General features: G+C 47.3%; 2 protein-coding genes across 4 annotated transcripts in view; one reads left to right on the top strand and one right to left on the bottom strand.

Moving 5' to 3' along the window:
• The window catches only part of dntt (deoxynucleotidyltransferase, terminal), a 65482-nt gene extending 56924 nt beyond the window's left edge, over positions 1 to 8558 (bottom strand). The window contains exons 1-2 of the mRNA XM_018738056.2: positions 8365 to 8558; positions 4272 to 4446 (exon numbers count right to left, since the gene is read on the bottom strand). Of these exons, the coding sequence (XP_018593572.1) occupies positions 4272 to 4446; positions 8365 to 8558 (369 nt within the window). The remainder of the gene's footprint in view (positions 1 to 4271; positions 4447 to 8364) is intronic.
• A 5768-nt stretch (positions 8559 to 14326) lies between these two features.
• The window catches only part of blnk (B cell linker), a 31160-nt gene continuing 27828 nt past the window's right edge, over positions 14327 to 17658 (top strand). For 2 of the 3 annotated variants that reach the window (XM_018738160.2, XM_018738161.2), the window contains exons 1-2: positions 14327 to 14548; positions 14859 to 14921. In XM_018738160.2, the coding sequence (XP_018593676.2) occupies positions 14387 to 14548; positions 14859 to 14921 (225 nt within the window). In that variant the 5' untranslated portion in view covers positions 14327 to 14386. Of the gene's footprint in view, positions 14554 to 14858; positions 14922 to 17658 lie in introns of all 3 variants that reach the window. The other variant, XM_018738162.2, reaches the window with a different exon arrangement.

Consider the following 17658-nt stretch of genomic DNA (forward strand, 5'->3'; position numbering starts at 1 on the left):
GCATACATTAGTGGGAGATCAAGATTACATCATGAAATCTACTGTGAAATGAGATTTGAAAAATACCGAAGCGCTCGTAAAAAAAAGTTTCCACGGTAAAAAGTAAGCAGTTTAAATAGGCTCCAGAACGCAGCAGACACTGTGGATCAAATTATCAGCACAATGAATGATTAACAATAGCAACACTCACACACTAGGAGCATTATAAATTATAGTAGCTAACCTGTAGCATAAAGAATTCAACAAGCCATAATCTAATCTTCCTCTTCTAAATGGCTTTTCATTCCAAGAGAAAATTGCTCTTCATTTGAAATGTATCAGGAGGATTACAGATTGAATATTAATGTTCTGGAAAACAATTATATGTAAGAGCAGCGGAGCGGCCATGTAACATTTCTGTTTACTGTGACACCGAGATAGAATTTTAAAAATGTCAGCGTGGACCTGCTGGATTCAAGCTACTGCACAGACAGCATCTTTATATATATATATAGAGAGAGAGAGAGTTATATTCCTGCCATAAGCAACAGTCATAATAATGCCCAAATTATTGCCCACAGCTAAAGTTATTCAAATCGAACGCCACGGCGTGCGACAATACTGAAAGTAAAGGAAAAGGCTTCTTCACGTGGTTTATCCACCGTAGGAGACGTAAAGTCCCAAAGTAACCAGAGAGAGAGACCGTAAGAGTTTTTTCACACACTTAATGAAGAGTTTGATCTGAACGTCCACTTCTGAGGCCTGAGACAAATCTGAGTCTCCTGTCCTACGCACGTGACCGAGATGCCCGAATGGACAGCGGGACGAGCTCACGGATCCTTCTTGGATCATAAGAAAGACCAAGAGATCACGTCACCGGTCCGAACTGACCAGGAGACTCTGCAGCAAATTGAATTGCGCTCTTAAGTCCGGAGCAAAGTGCTGCAGCGGTACTTTCCTCTGAAGGCGGGATGCTCATTTTCGCTCCTCCGTCCAGCCGATGCAGCGATTCGGTTTACGTGGTGCGGGCAGATAGCGCGTCCTCATGGTACTCGGGTGGAGGACACATGCTGAATTTATACGCATCTGCGCTCTCTGCAATTTTGCTGTGAAATGTGTAGCGGACGCCAGTCACGCGCTCGTTTCGGCTGACGGGCATTCCTCAGCATCTTAAAAGTATCCGCGAGACACATTTACAGTGTGCCCTGCGTTTATTCAGAATACTTGGATGACGATGACTACTAATTCTCATATTCGTCAGTGACAAAGTGGTATCTGTTGTTGTTGATGCCATCGAGTCAAACCTGACCCATAGTGACAACCCGTGTGGTTTTCGGCGCGCGGGAGGAATGGGGGGGGTGAAAGCGCCACCTTCCGTATGTTGGCAGGGAGAGGCACGAAGCCACCACACTCCCCGAGCAGGGCTCGAACCCCATACCCGCCGAACGGCGAGGTGTCCGTCAAACCCGCTGCCCCACCGCACCCCCCCAAGGTAACACCGGCATTGATGGCGAAAGCGATGTTATTTGTAGTGCACGCAAACACTGCGCGTGCACGCTTGCGTATGCATTTCTGTCGGCACCTTTCACAAGTGGCAGTGGCAGCCGGCGAAGCATTTGGAGCCATTACTTCGAAATCAAAAGAGCTGGGTTCGGATCCCTGCCCCCCGTGTAAAAACGCTGAGGCAGCCGTTTAAGCCGAATTGCTCCACTAAAAGAGTCTCCAGCTCTACAAACAGGCAAATACTTGTAAGTAGCTTAGTGTGCAGAGCCGACGTAGTTGCTTTGCGGAGAATTGTTAACTAAGCCAGCCCCCACGGAGTGACTTGTGTTAACATCTTATCCTTGCCTAAGTCACGGCACTCAAGAGCCTATCCCAGATGTACGGGGTGCCGGGCTTGGGGGAGTTACCCCGGACGGGGCACCGGTCCATCACAGGTTCGCACGCGCGTTGTCACGCAATAGGGACGCCGGCGAAGCCGAAACCCATCTTTAGACTTGGGGAGGCAACTGACGGAGAGACGGGGAGAACGTGCAAAGTGCACGGGCTGAGCTGGACCGGAGGAAGCGGCGCCCCCCCCGCCACCCCACCGTGCCGCTCCGGACCAGCGCTTGAAACGCACGTTAAAGTAACACCGCATGAGGAATACGCTTGTGCCGTTCTCTGCTATGTCCCGTATTTCCTCCGCTGAGCTGCATTCCGTTATTCAGCACTTAAAACAGCGTTTCCTCCAGCGAGGGCAGGAAAGTGGTACCGTACAAGGAAGGTGACTGCTGCCAGGGTGCGTCTCTGCTCCCTGGTTAATGACAGTCTCAGGGGCTTCGAGGTCTGTCCACACAGATTAATGGCACTTTCCCGAGGTGCTGAGGTGTGTCAGGGGCCATCCTCTTTCATGATGAGGGGCCCGCTCCTTGAGCCACCTTCGGCGGATGATTAATGACGGCGGCCGTGCCGACACCACGCGTTCGAGGGCTGACGCGGATCCCGACTGGAAACGTCCGCAGCGCCCCCCGCTCAGGCCCCCTTCCGCATTGACGAGGCTTCTCGGCGAGACAACCGTTCCCTTGCTGATATATTACAACTGTAAGGTTTTCAAAGTTTTCCCCTTATGGATTCCTCCCATATTGTGGACATCGAACAGCAGGGCAAAATAACAGCAACGTGAGATGTATCGCGCTATTAATCGGGATTTGAACTTCACTCAGTCCGTTGAAGATAAAATGCTCATAAAAACTGTAGAGCGTAATCTCATCTTTCTTATAGAAGGTATATCTGCTCATCATTCACATTAACTATTAAAATTTGCACGCATGACTTCACAAAGCAGGTAAATAAGTGAAAAACACATAAAGCATCAATAACTCTTTTAAATGCTGAAATCAAATTAATACTTTACATAATGAAATTCTGTAAGGCCCTATAATATCTGAAATAATGACAAGAGTCTCAGAATTGTAGCTACACGTGCAAAAACAGGCCCAAAGACTCACTGTTACAAGTGAACTTTGCAGCAGCAGCAAGTGTTACCGTCCAAGAAGAAAATGTCATTCTTTTCCCACACCGACAATCCATGACACATCTTCATAGGCACCGTGTGTGTTTGTGGTCTTCGCTTTTACCAAAGTGCCCTCAAAACGCAAAGGCAGAGAAACTGAAGTGTTCCGTTGTCCGTTGCTACAGGAGTCCAGACCCACACATCCCTGCACCAGTTCTGGGAGCGCTGTGCGCTACACCACTTGATGGAGCAGTTGCACTTGTCGGCTGAGTATCTGAAGAACGCGGCGTCAATAATTTAAGTAATTGTAATTTAATAGTAAGATGTTCATAGTGCATTTCTATAAGGACTCCACAGACCCAGGTTGAAACCCCCCCTCCTGCTGTAGTACTCCTGACCAAGGTATTTACGTTAAATTAACACACACACTTTCGGAACCGCTTGTCCCATACGGGGTCGCGGGGAACCGGAGCCTACCCGGTAACACAAGGCGTAAGGCCGGAGGGGGAGGGGACGCACCCAGGACGGGACGCCAGTCCGCCGCAAGGCACCTCAAGCGGGACTCGAACCCCAGACCCACCGGAGAGCAGGACCAGGTCCAACCCACTGCGCCACCGCGCCCCTCCATTAAATTAATACATTAAAAAATTCCCCAAGAGTATCAATAGATGATGATTATTATTAGTGAAACAGGACACTGTTCTCCCATGTAGCTTTACACACACACACATTTCCTGAAACGCTTGTCCCATACGGGGTCACGGGGAACCGGAGCCTACCCGGCAACTCAGGACGTAAGGCTGAAGGGGGAGGGGACACACCCAGGACGGGACGCCAGTCCGTCACAAGGCACCCCAAGCGGGACTCAAACCCCAGACCCACCGGACAGCAGGACCCGGTCCAACCCACTGCACCACCTCGCCCCCCATGTAGCTTTACATTAAGCATAATTAAGTTTCTTCGGCATAGTTAAATGAATTTATTGTACTTTATAGTTTTCTTAAGTGTTTCCATGAGTGTTTATTCAATGTCTGTTTTGCCGGTGTGTTGAATGACGGCTCTTCGGTTGTCAAAGACAGGAGCTGAACATAAATTGGTGCGGTGGTGCTGTCTGTAGTGTCTTTGTCAGGGTGGTGCAAAGTATTTTTCTGAAAGTAAAATGATCTTGAAATGTGCAAAAAAGCCATTGTACTGATTTTGCACAATCATAGTGTGGTGCAAGGAGATATATATTTTCGCAAGCCTTGACAGCAATTCTTTATCCTCAACTCGGTTTTCCACTCAATTCTCAGCTCACCTGGATGCGATGTCTGGTTTCCACGGCGACGGGCCTTCCTGCCCCCATGCTCTCGGTGAACCAGGTGATGTTAAGGATTTGTTTCGTGTGCAGATCCCGCAGGCCACACCCCCGGAGCCACGCCCACAGCTCTTGGGCAGGGTTGTGCTCTGCCACAACATGGGTGATTTCATTGCTGGAAAGAAAGAAGAAGAAGAAGAAGAACCTGAAAGACCGTTCGAAGTCCATCAAGCGTCACGGCCTCCGTTAGATAATGCCGTGCAAGAATCTGCAAGATCCGAACTAGAATCGATTATAACCTTCACAAGCTACTTTGACATCATATGCGAAGAATTAGGAAAAAGGAAGACAAAGCTATCAAATTGCAGGAACACTGCACAGCTACTGTACTGTGGAGCAAGGCAGGCATGTAGGTCTGATTTATGGAGGCGCAAGTTCAGAAAAAGATATTGCTGCAGAAATGGGTTATTTAGATCACTTTGGGCGGTAATGTCTTGGAAGCAGTGAAGTAACGGAACACACAGCAGCGAACAAGAAAAGCTCCATCTCCAACATGTCTCTGATCCGCAGGTGTGCAGATGCACAGGTGTCGCTTTCTATGCCACACCGGCACTTGCCAAAAAAGCACCGAGGACCCGCACCATCTCGGTCTCATAGCGCGAGTCGTGCGGTTGCACCTCTGTGCCAGATTGCTCTGCCAGTAAAATAGAGCAGAGCGGGCATAAGTGTGTCTGCGCGACCTGCTCTCTACCCAGCGTCACCCCCCGTTCACGCAGAACAAAGAAATAATTAAAAAAGACCCCACAGCTCGGGGTGATGCCCCGGAATGCACAAATAATTGGCGGAATGAAAGGGCCCCCAAATGCACAGGATGCTGAGATATCTCCCTGTACCGACAGCCAGCGCCGACGCAAGATCAAAACACGCATGGGTCCGCTTGTCACTCCAAACATGTGTAACAACGTGGCATCCAGCGACGCAGGCAGACAAAAGACACGGGACACGACCAGTACAATGACTGTTATTTACAGAGAGCAACGCAGACCGTGCACAGCATCTCATTCTCTTATGCAAGCACTTCGGCGTCTAAATATAGGAGTTGTTACGCAGCGACGACTGGTGACACTGTTCTCTCTTCTCTCACTTTAGACAGGAAAGTTGTGCAGAAATTAAAGCTCAAAGACTGTATCACGAAACATTGCTATGGCAGTAATGTGGACCTGATAGTTCTCATCGCCAAAGTCTTATTAAATCGATGTAATAGATTTTATATGTGACAAATTTTATGCCAAAATTTTTGGAGAGTGTGATGGAAAGCAGTTTGAAGCTCACATAACCCTCCCTGTATGGATAGAAAGTTTAACTACATCTTAAAATCCTGCAGCAAATGAGTTTAACGTTGGTTACACAAGCTTAATGCGAAAGTAGGACATTAGTCTATGAGTAAAGAGTTAGTAAAGATGGAGATCCACTCTTCGTTTGCCGTCAGGATCCCACGTAGAGATTTGAGTGCGATTCTGATGCTCAGTGAAACTTTCTTATCTAAGTGACCAACCAAAGTGAGGTGCTGCAATGATACTAGATATTCATTAAAAACTTGGCCAAGAAATCCAAAAGGAGGCAAAGACTGGAGTACCATCCTCAAGCCATTCGTGATACATTGGCCACTCAACCAGCTTCTTGTACCTCGTTGAGCGATGGAAATCTGCAGTATCTGTGATGAAGTGCAGTCATCTATCAAGACACACTCCCTGGACGTGAAGTGGTTACTACTACTCAAGTACGAATTCGGTAGTTTCACACACGGCACTCCCTCTTCAGCAAAGCTGGTCTGCAGCTGCACTGAAGGAGAATTCACATGAAATGTGGGAGTTGAGAGTGTAGCAATGGTGTCAACAAATGTGCCAAAAGATGTGCCAGATGTGCATTAGGAGGCATTTGCATCTAGCAGCTCCAAACCCACCAATGTTGGAGCATAAATTGAACCAAATGAGGATGAGCAGGATGAGAGGTCATGAAAGAGTGGAGATCCACAGCAACTCAATGAAGGAGTCATCCTCCCATGAAGGATGTAGGGTGTACCACCCTAACGGAGCACAGTACTCGTTCATGTCTGGCGGTCATGTCATGGTGTTTGCGCACCTGCACTGAACTCAGAAAGTCTGAGAAGATGTGAGAAGGACCAAGCCAATGTCAATAACGTGGCATGTAGCTCTGGTCTCTTGGTGTATTGCACTTTTTGCATTGTTCTCAGAGATGTATGGCACTTCGAGGAAAGTGTAAATGTAAATGGTTGTGATTTGCTTTCTACCTGATAATACATTCCTTTTTTTCCTCCATCTGTCTGATGACATATCAATAGTGTCACGCAACACAGAGTTTCGATCCAAGTTTAGATGTGGATACACAGAGCCCAAGTTTGTTCAACCAGTTTTTTTTTTTTTTTTTTTTTCAAATTATTGGACAGCATGCTACATTTAAATATATTTGCAGGCTGCAGTTACAAGGGGTGAGAAGAAGCACTTGAAACTCAACCTTGCAATAGTCAATGATAGCACTCTGGTAGAATCACAACAGTCCTTGAAATGCAGATTGCCATCCAACAGGGATAGCAGAGGCACAAAAACAGCAACGCTAAATTCAAAACATTTAAGCAGTCCACAAAACCAACTGATGTAGTTCATCAAATTGCACCCTTCCCACCATCTCCACGGTAAAGTGAAGAGGTGCAGGAGCAAGAGAAGCTCCATCAAACATTTTGTATCTGAGCTTAACGGCTCATTGTTTCCCTCCTCTCTTGACTCCTTTCCCAGATGCAACTAACATGACCAAGAGATTCATCCATGTTTTAATAGCCTTCGTGATGAGGGCACTGGCTTGAGTGTGTGATAAACAAAAACAACAACCTCTGAAGCGTATCTACATCTAGATTAAACAACACAATGGAAGAGCCTCTCTGGGGATTCTAGCAGGTGATATGTTGGAGTTCCACGCAAAAAAATGGGTTTGCGCCACAAACAGTTATTTCAGCTTCTGCTGTCTGGCAAAAATGACAAAAATAGGTATGTACAGTATACCCTTGTGATGATTTTGAAAATAACAATGAGTGTTGCTGTGGCTGATAACTTTTTAGACACTTTTTTTACAAAGATTTTCTGAAATGGTACTAAAATGGTTAATTGTACAAGGCACAGTTATGAGGAATATGAGACTTCACATAGACACATTGAAGAAAGTACAATCAACAAAGGTTCTAGACAAATTCAAGGTTAGGGTTAAGATTGTTATTGTCGTTCACATTCAAGACAAACAAGTGAAGGAATAACTTCTCAAAGGGGTGTAGGAGGCGTACAGTATATCAGATGGCAACTGATATCAAATTTGGCCCTTTGAAATGTCAGTTTGAGGTGCATACGGCCTATTTCCTGTGGTTGATTTCAAACAATGCATTGAGAAACTGTAACTGCTGAAGCATTCAAGCTGCATTTCTGGGAATGCTGCCATCAGCAGCCCGCGTCCTGGGAGCAGTTACACAGCGCCAGCCTCTCCTGCCCCCCCGCCCCCCAGCAGCGCCCCGCTTACAGCTGCGCTTGTTGATTTGGCACGATGGTGCCGCGGCACACAGCCTCCAGCCCAAGAAAGACACAAAAGGCCCCAAAGAGAAACGCGGCACCAGGTACCGAGAAGATCCGAACTGCCGAAGGAACCGTAAGATGTCACTGATGCACACAGCTTCTTTTCCCTGCCTGGACAAGTGGGGCACCAAGTCCATGGGAGGACAGAAAAGAGGGACTTCTGAATTTCTGTCATGCACCATGACGCGAAGGAACGATCATTTGCTTTAGCTTTTGCGTTTGCACACAATGATCATAGAAAGAAAAAAGCTGTGCATCACAGTTATGGTGTTCATCGGGACATGCTGCAGTTCATGCCGCGGACGTCTGTCCGATAACCTTTTCTGATGAAGTGAAAGGAATCGTACATCACAGTTACGCTACTCGCAGAGCTCCTGCTGTAGATGTGTGCGGAAGAAGCTAAAGGACAAGGAGCTTCGCGGACGTTGACCGAGCCGGCGCTCGGAGCTACAGTATACCTGAGGTCCTGCTGTACTCGGAAGCCCTTGGCTCTGGCCAGGTTGGTGAGGAATGCTCTCCGGCTGGATCCCATTTTCCTCTCCACCAGGTATACGGTCACCTCCCTGAACTTGACCTCATGTTGAACGTGGAGGTTCGGCTCTTGCGGCCTTCGCCTCTTTTTCAGCAGCGGCAGGACGGGAGAGCGGAGCATTGTTCCAAGGCGACGTGAGAAATTGACTGGCTCTGGCTTCTAGTTTTTTGTTTTCTGTTTTCAGGCAGGGAAACACCCATGAAGATGTCACTGCTTTTTTTTTTTTTTTCCTTCTCTTATTTTTCCTCACAAGCGCAAAGTGACAGCTGTGTGCAGACAGACACACCGACAGCACTGGATGGCAGTTTCAGATACGACAGGTGTTTTGGCTGCGTCTGCCGTTGAACGTCTTTCGGACTTATTCATTTGGTTCTCTTCGATTCTGAAACCTCTTAAAATTTTCTGCCCCGGTCATTTTTCCTTACTTTATCCTTTTTCTTCACACTGCCGTTCTGAAAATCATTATGAAAGCGGTTATGAAATATTTCTAACGCAAATAAAGACTTCCTGGTGGGGCCTATATCCCATCTGCCCTCATTCTAATCTCTCAGTCAATAAGGACTCGAGAAGATTTCACAGTAAATCAGTCAGTTTCTATATTAAGCTAAGAAAATAACTGGGACACCACATCATGATCACCACCAATAAAAAAAAACTGAATTGCCGAAGGGGGTCTTTATGGCATCTCTACCTAATATCGACGTAGGTACCGGACATCATAATCGTGTCATTAAGGACAAGACACTCCAGGTGCACTCTGCTCCTCCTGGTGTGACTCCAGGTCCAGCAGGTACGTGTGCCTCTGAAATGCACCCCGTGATACCGGCAGAGACTGCTGGGAAAGGACGTGAGTTTTCTTCCGGGACACGGCCGTGCCGACGCGATGTCATCGATTGTCGTCTGTGCCCACGAGCAATAGGAGCTACAGGAATCACCAGCACCTACAGTGCATCACGCAGTGAACTGCAGGAATGTGGCTTTCTTCAATAATTGTGGTGTAAAACGATTCTCTCAAAATCAACACTGAACTTCAGCGAAAGTAGCGTGTGGCTTAACAAGCCGCCCTGTTGAACACGACTTTCTCATCTCCTTCGTGCGGACTCACGCACCGGGTTCCGGCCATGTGATACAATGAGAACGGCGATGTGATTTTCTGGCTACGCGATCTGTGCTGGAGGCTGGACTGATGACGGCACAGGTGAAGGTGACAGCTTTGATACACACAGAGATACACACGTGTGACATGAAGCCAACGCATCGTTCGGAGAACCCTGAGGAAACAGCGTGCGCTCTGCTTCGTATTCTACCGCCCCTACTAACCCCAGCGCCCGTGGGCGGGGCCGGGGGAACAGATCGCGAGAGAGAACAAGCGTCGCCAAGTTCAAGTCAAACCAAAAAATTGACCCGACTGCCCAGGTATCACAGTCCTCACTCACTCTGCAGAGTTTTTCTATATATAAAAAAGAGAAGACAGTCCCTAAAGAACACAATGCAAGCGAAGAAGCTACATGTGGATTCTTTTGTACCAAAGACCACCTGTCTGGCGGTGGGTGGCTGACTAGGGTATAGGAGGGACGTGGCCTGGCAGGTGTTTGCCACAGTCGTAAAATAGCATCTGTTTCAAGGTTATAGGAAGCGATGCCATTAGGCTTTCCACCAACAAACAGGTGATACGTAGCTATTGACGTTACATCGATCCATTTAGCAGAGGTTTTCTTCAAAGCCGCGGAAAACACGAAGGCGCATACGACAAGCTGTCCGTTCGCACGGGAGAACAACTCAAGGGTCGTGCAGCAGGAGGTGGGATCCAAACCTCGGTCCTTTGCGTTCAAGGCAGAGGCACTAACCACCGAGCCACCCGCTGCCCCATAACTTAAGAAGGACTTATGAAGGAAGGAGAGCTCAGATAATGCGGAAAAGGTCTGTCCTGGACGGGGTTCTACCGTTCGGTGTGCATAAAAAAGCCGTGTGGCCCAAACGCATCTCTTCACCGTTGCTGGGTTCGTGACTCTGCTGCAGGGGTAAACTGGGAAACGAGTCACCTTGCAGACCCTCCACGGCTGTCCATCCTAGCAGCGGCGCACATTTTGCTCTTCTGTTTCTAACGCAACCTGGAGATCCGGTTCCGCCATCTGCTTTCTCTCTCTAATGAGCCATATGAGGACGAGTAATAATAAGATCATTAAGTGGTCGGCGTGAAGTACCGAGACACTCTGAGCTGTTCCGCTCGATCCAAAATTAATTTTGTGCTTTGTGTCAGTCTCACTCACAGCGAGTAACAGGATTTGAAAAGGTGTGGCTTTCAAGCTCCAATCCCCCTTTGCAGTTAAATGAAAAACAAGGCGGAATGAAATGGAAACAAAAAGTCGAAAACACATTTCCCTCAAAGGGCTGCGTCGGAAACATCGAAACAAAGTGCATTTGAACATCGTCCTCTTTCCTTGACCTCTGTGGACCGACCGACTCCGTGCGCGCGTGCGTGCGCGCGCAGCCTGCAGGTTACCTGGTTTCGGCGAGCGACAGCGGTTACGCTAACTGCTCGCCAAGTTCCCTAGACGAGCCGGTCGCTGGTTCCTCTCCAGAGGGACCGAATCAAAGACGGTCTTTGCGAGGCAAGAAAATGAGAAGCAGCGGCAGAACAAGTTTACTGCGAGTTCACGCCGGACTGACGTTACGCAAATAATTTAAGGATAAAAGCGGCAGAAAGAGAGCAATTTATTAAGTCACGCGTTCTGTGCAGAAGCACATTCGTGTCTTTTCTTTCATTCGTTCGCCGTCGCCAAACCGGCTGGGACGTCGAGGAGCTTCTTCCCATAGGAGCTAAGCGCACGGGACGACTTCGGCTGAAGCGGGAGTCGAGCGTTATGCTCCGGGCCGCTGCCGGCGCACTTTGCAGCTATTCATAAAATATCTCATTATAAAGTGACGGCTTGAAGCGGTCGGTGTCGTGAGAAGAAGACGGGAGAAAAAGAGGAGCTCTCGGCATAACTGCCAGCTTTTGTGTGACGCGTTCCTCAGACAAGGCTTTCTGATTTCGATGAGCGCAAACAGCACTGCGGTTGGCCATTTCCGATGAGCTCGACGTTGTTTTTATCCCTTGAATAAAGCAACCTAATTTTAGCACAGAAGAAAAAACGCATAATTACGTACAGAAATATAGTCGCGTTTAGGGAAAAACTCCACACGTCACCATTCCTTCGGTGGCAAACGCCTTATGGGTGAGAGGAGAGGTCCCAACTGTGACGATTCATCAGAGGAACGAAACCCCTGTACCTGCGGGCCTTGACCTAACCTGCTTCGGCTCACTTTGCCTCTCCAGCACATCTGTCCTCGGGTTCGACTCGGTGCCAACCCTCCGGGCCGGAACCGCCACGGCCAGCTGCCGTAAGAGGGTTCGAGCTCTTTTACGGCGTCCCTGGGGTCACGACACCCCCAAGAATCATTTCATCGCCAAGTCATACTCTGCCGTCCATCTTTCTGCACCATTCGCGTTCAGCAGAGGTCATTGTACACGTTCTACACGCTATCGCTGTGATGGAGTGTTGTCCCATCCGCCCGCACCCTCCCTCACAGCCTGTTTCTGGAATAGGCTCCAGACCGCCGTCACCCTGAGCTGGAAAAGCGCTTATTAATAATTCATGGATGGATAGGCTTTGTTTTTATATTGTGCATAATAAACTATTGCAAATTTATAGCTGATCATTCGGTCTGAGGATTTACCGAAAGGCAAAAAACCGCAATAACACGTTTTCGTTGAGAGCGCTCTAGAATATTATGATGTATTGTAGAGCGAAAGGTAATTTTTTTGTGCCACTTCAGGTAAAAGTAGATGACAGATAATATTTGGTTTCGACAGAAGACGCCTGGGTTTGTCTGACTGTTTACCCACTTCCTTTAAATCAGTGTGGCAAATAGACCCAAATAGACCCAAACATAATTGCAGAGATGGAAACTTCCTTCTCCACGCTTGCAAACTCACATTGCTGCTGTCAGAAAGAGAACATTATGTGAGCATTATGAATTTCAGATTTTTTCATAACATATGCATTATTAATATTTTACAGTGATCCATATTATTGATTCTCAGTGTCAGTGTTCTTGTAGTTGTGTTTTTAAGATATTGCCATTGCTATTCTTTCTGTCAATGTGATATATATATATATATATATATGTATATGTATACATACTGTGTATATATATATATATGTATATGTATATATAGAACTGAGAAGTGGTACACTGAAAGTTTTTTGTGTGCTTTAAAAAGGAGAACTCCCAAAGCATTTAATGGAATCAGAAAGAAAAGTTTAGGACATAAAATTGAATTAGATTTGTTGCATTCTTATTTATTTTAATATTTTAAGACGCTCTCGTATTTGTCAAAATGGCCAATTGAATTTGCACTTTACGTAATGCCTTCAGAAAACTGACACAGTTCTGGTTCATCGTGTTGCACCAGTCTAACCAACATAAAAATAGATTACGCAAAGCCAGCGCAGGGAACCCCAAGTGCTGCTGCAGTTTTTTTATGCTGCGTACTTTGTTTTAGCCAAATGCTGCGGTGGCACTTTCCGAAAGCCCGCGTTATGTTTTTGCTCCAGCGGTTTACCGGCAACTAGCATATGACCTCTGATCAAGGTGACCCTCCTCTTCACCAGGATCACATGTCTTTTGGTTTCCTTTAATAAGTTATTAATAAGCAGTGCTGCTTAAAACTTGGCTCCAGGCCTCCGTGTTTCCATATTCACTCTGCGTTTTCAAGGAACTGTGTATTAAAACCCGCTGTTGAAGTGTGCAGTGGATAGAGTCACCTTCTCCTGCCATAGTACCCCTTAGAAAGGCATTTACCGTGAATTGATGTGGTAAAAATGACCAGAATGAATAAATGGGGGGGGGGGGGGGCATTGTAAGGAGCTTTGGATAAGAAATGTCAAAGAATGAATAAACATAAATCATTGCACTTAGCGCCTCATTTTGTGTGTGTGTGTGTGTGTGTGTGTCACTAAAGTTTAAACAGCTACACAGTGACTTGGAGAGGAGAGTGTTGCCGAACTGTGCCAAATGAGCACACGGTGTCGGTGTCACACGAGCGCTTTTCGTCACTTATCGTCACTTTTCGTCACTTATTGCCGCAACGAGTTTGTGCTGAAGTGAAAGAGAACACCCTGCATGTGCCCACCGAGTGTAACCAACATTCCCTGTAGTTTCGTGCTACACTTACAGTTAAAGCATAAAGTGCTGGATATGCGGTATTTCTGTGTGTTCATGGTGCAGTTTTCCTCCTTCCGCACAATCCTTCACGGAGACTCGAGAGCCAAGCTGCGTTTCCAGAGAGTACTAGAGTTTGGTCACGATGACGATACTTCGACAAGATTTATTGAAATTCGGGAAGAAAACTGCACGTATGGTTCACGTACAAAGTATTTGGAAATCCCTAAGAGACGCTGCCTTCGCTGTTACCATTCTAGCGGCAACTCCGTCTCTGTGCCCTTCCACACACACGTCGCATCATAAAGCTGCGCTACTATGAAACAGGAATTTCTCCCGATGGTTATGGACGCTTATAATGAAGTGTAATGATGTAAATATAAAAACGAATGAGGTAAATATACATAAATAAAGTAAATAAAAATGAAGGGTTAGTCATTATAGAAGGGTTAAGGTCATTAACTTCAGGTTTTCTAATTATTGCTGGCATTGAAAAAATCATTTTTACATCTATTTTTGGACGACTGCTCAGTCTAGACAGCAAAACTCTACAAATAACAAGGACGCAGGAGGGGGATGTGCATTTGGGAAGAAGGACCGGCCTTTACGGGAACCTTCATGAAAGCTGACCGTGGCTTCTTCCTCCAAGATGACGACAGGAGGCCAGTTCCCATTGCAAGTACAGGTCTGACGCAGAACAGAAGTTGACCGTCGCTTGCCACATCCACCTTAAATACCTCATGAGGGCCTCAACGCAGAGCAGCATCGAGAAGAAGGGCTTCTCGCCAGCGCCGGGTTCACGCGGCGACTCCGAGAGCCCGGGAATGGCAGCGGTGAACCTTCCCACCAAGGAGCAGTGCGAAACCTGGACCCCCAAGCAAGTGGCCGACTTCCTGAGCCAGGTGAGGTGCGCGAGGATGCGTTCGCGATCATCGGTCCGAGATGGAGATTTACGTTAGATCGTACCCGTCGTCCACTAGCGTTTGCGATTCAGCTCACAATCCCGCACTGAGTCCTCTGGCTGGTACCTGGTGGTGTTTCTCCAAGACAAGGGGGGGGTCACCGCGAAGTACTCCTTTTCAGTGCATTCTTCTTGGGTTTCTTCCCGATACGGAGCCCCGACGAAGGTCGCGTCCGGACGACAGCGGAGCCTTGCGGAACTCGGACGTGTCAACGAAGTGACTTTTTGTGTCTTCCTTTACACCTTCGTAGAATGGAATGGCTGAATGTTCCGAAACCGTGAGAAGCACGAAAATAGATGGACGCTGGCTGCTGGTAAGACTTGTCTCCTCCATACCCAGCTGTTTGAATGGCCTTTTCCAGATAATTGCGCTTATTGAAGCTTATTGAGCCGAGACGTAGCGATGACGCTGCTGAGCTAAAGAGCCACTTGAAATCTCAAAGGATGAGCCACAGTAAAATAGTTTAAAAAATAATAAATAAGAGTACAGTAAGAAAAATGAGAAGTGTTAAATTAAAAAAACAACGTGTCCAACTGTTAATCCAATTATTGTAAATAAGCTTATTAACCGTACTTAATTTTGGAACGTTGACACGCGGTGTGTGAATTACTGGTGAATTCTTATTGGATCTGTCTGAGCAAGAAATAAAATTTCTCAACTTCCGTTTTACAACAGCCTTGGCACGTGCCGCGTGAACCAAAGAGTTTCTAATTGCACAACTCGTGCGACACTGGATGCAGCAGAGCAGCGCGGCGCGAACCCCAAAAAGGGGCCGGGACCTCGCAGATCTGCTCAGTAGCAGCTGCCCCTCCCCTCCCAGGATGCTTGCTGCCGGCGCCCGGTGCCCAGTGCCCGGTGCACCAGCGGGACTAAGAGCGCAGTCAGACTGCCGTGAGAAAAAACAGGAGCGCATTAAAAATAGATCCAGGATCACATTCCACCATGTCAACAGGAAATGTCTTGCATAACAGTCATTTAATATGGATTTTTGCCCCACTAATTGCCTTTAAACAAGCCACACTGGAACTTATTTTCACGCAGTGTTACCATATGGCTCCCTTCAAAGACCAGCTGCCTTTTTTACATTGAAAAAAGCCCTGATACAGCAAGGCTACATGTGTACGAGTTCTCCTCCGGCGTGAAACGCTGGAAAAGCAGGACTTTCGGCTCACTTAGAGCGGACGGGCAAACACGGAGCGAGGCTCGCGAAAGTCTTTAGTTCCACTAGAGACCACCTGCGATGCCATTTGAAACAGCCCCTCGGTGCAGTAGATACTCGAACACGTCCCGTAACACCTCATTGAACACCTTCCGTTTACTGCGCCCTTTCTTACAAAAAATGATTTTTGATTTAACAGCCCAAGTAGCTTTAATTTGGCACTTTTGCGGCAGATTTTACACGTACTGTACATTTATTGCTTTGCTTTTCTCCAAAGCAACTCTCAGCTGTAGCAGACAAAGAGCTGAAGGTACAGACGTGCGACTGCCGGAGCGGTTCTTTGGCTGATAGCACAGTTTTTGCCGGCGCCCTTTCCACACGTAGTTGCCAGCAAAACTGAGATGAAGATGATCAGACAGATTTAATGCAAATTTATGGAGCATCACGAGAGAAGGGGGCCAAAAAGAGGTGGATTTTGAGACCCTTCTTCAATGTGGGAAGGGATTCAGTGGTTCTAACACTCTTAATTGTGGTGGACATCTAGGACATCTGCTAGGGGAACTTGGGGCTCCTGGATGGACGTCTCTGTGGAGGGACACCGTTAGGGAAACGCTGGCCCTTGTGCCTGAGGTCCTGCAACAAAGGAGTGAATCAATCATCTTGTCTTGGGAGATATCAAGTTTGTGTGTGTGTGTGTGTGTGTGTGTGTGTGTGTGCATTCACGTGTGCAAAAACCATGTGGAAGTGCAGCGGGAGAAATTTCCTGAACACGTAGCCTGCCACGGTCTCGGAGGGGTCATAAGAGTGGGGCGGCTCTCAGCCGTGACCCCTCGCGCTCCTGAAGCCGATGCCCTGTGTGTGTGTCTGTGTGAGGTGGAATCTGCTGCTCTTGCATATTCAAGACCTGTTTGTTCATCAACCATCTGCCACTTTCCTGACAGCAACTCGCAGGTTCATCAGATCGTGTCTGAACAGGATTTTATTTTTCTTTTTTTTTTTTAAAAAAAAAAATAAATTGTTTCCCAGACAACTTGGTTCCTATGAAAACTACTTGTACGACTATGAAAAGACCACTGCTTTGTAGGGCAGAGCAGAGTCTCAGCTACAGACACTCGTGGAGCACAATGGGAGCTGCATGCATTTATGGATTTATTTCCACCAAAACAACTTAGAATGATTTGTGCATTTATACAGCACATTTATACCATGTTTCTAGCAGGTGGCATGATGGCACAGGGAGTAACACTGCTGTCTCGCAGTGCCTGGGTGGTGTGAGAAGACATGGGTTCGATCCCTGCTCAGCGTGTGTGGAGTTTGTATGTTCTTGCTGTGTCTGCCTGGGTTTCCTCTGGGTGCTCTGGTTTCCTCCCACACTCCAAAGACATGCTGTTCAGGCTCACCCACAGTGTGTGAATGACAGAGAGAGAGAGAGAGAGAGAGAGAGTGTGTGTGTTCCACTGATGTATGGATGAGTGACCCATTGTAAGTAGTGTATCTAGCAGTGTAAGTCACCTCGGTAAATAAGGTGTGGGCTGATAGTTACACTACATAGAGTTCAGTGGAAGTTGCTTTGGACAAACGTGTCTGCTAAATAAATAAATGTATGCAGATGTATTGGAAAGGATACTGTATGTGCTCAACTCCAAAGCACTTGCCACCACCACCAGCAGGTGGCACAGTAGTTAGTGCTGCCACCTCGCAACCACTGAGCCCTTGTTCGAATCCCATCCCTGCTGCGGCACCCTTGAGCGAAGTGTTTCTCCTAAAGAGCTTCGTTAACAACGAGCGACCCCTGAGTACAAACCCACCGCTGCAAATCTCTCTGAACGAAGGTGTCGCCCGAATAATGTCTAATAAGACCCAGCTGGCGTCACGTGCTTCTCCGTATGTA

This window comes from Scleropages formosus, chromosome 8 (genome assembly GCF_900964775.1).
Source record: "Scleropages formosus chromosome 8, fSclFor1.1, whole genome shotgun sequence".
NCBI classification, from domain to species: domain Eukaryota; kingdom Metazoa; phylum Chordata; class Actinopteri; order Osteoglossiformes; family Osteoglossidae; genus Scleropages; species Scleropages formosus.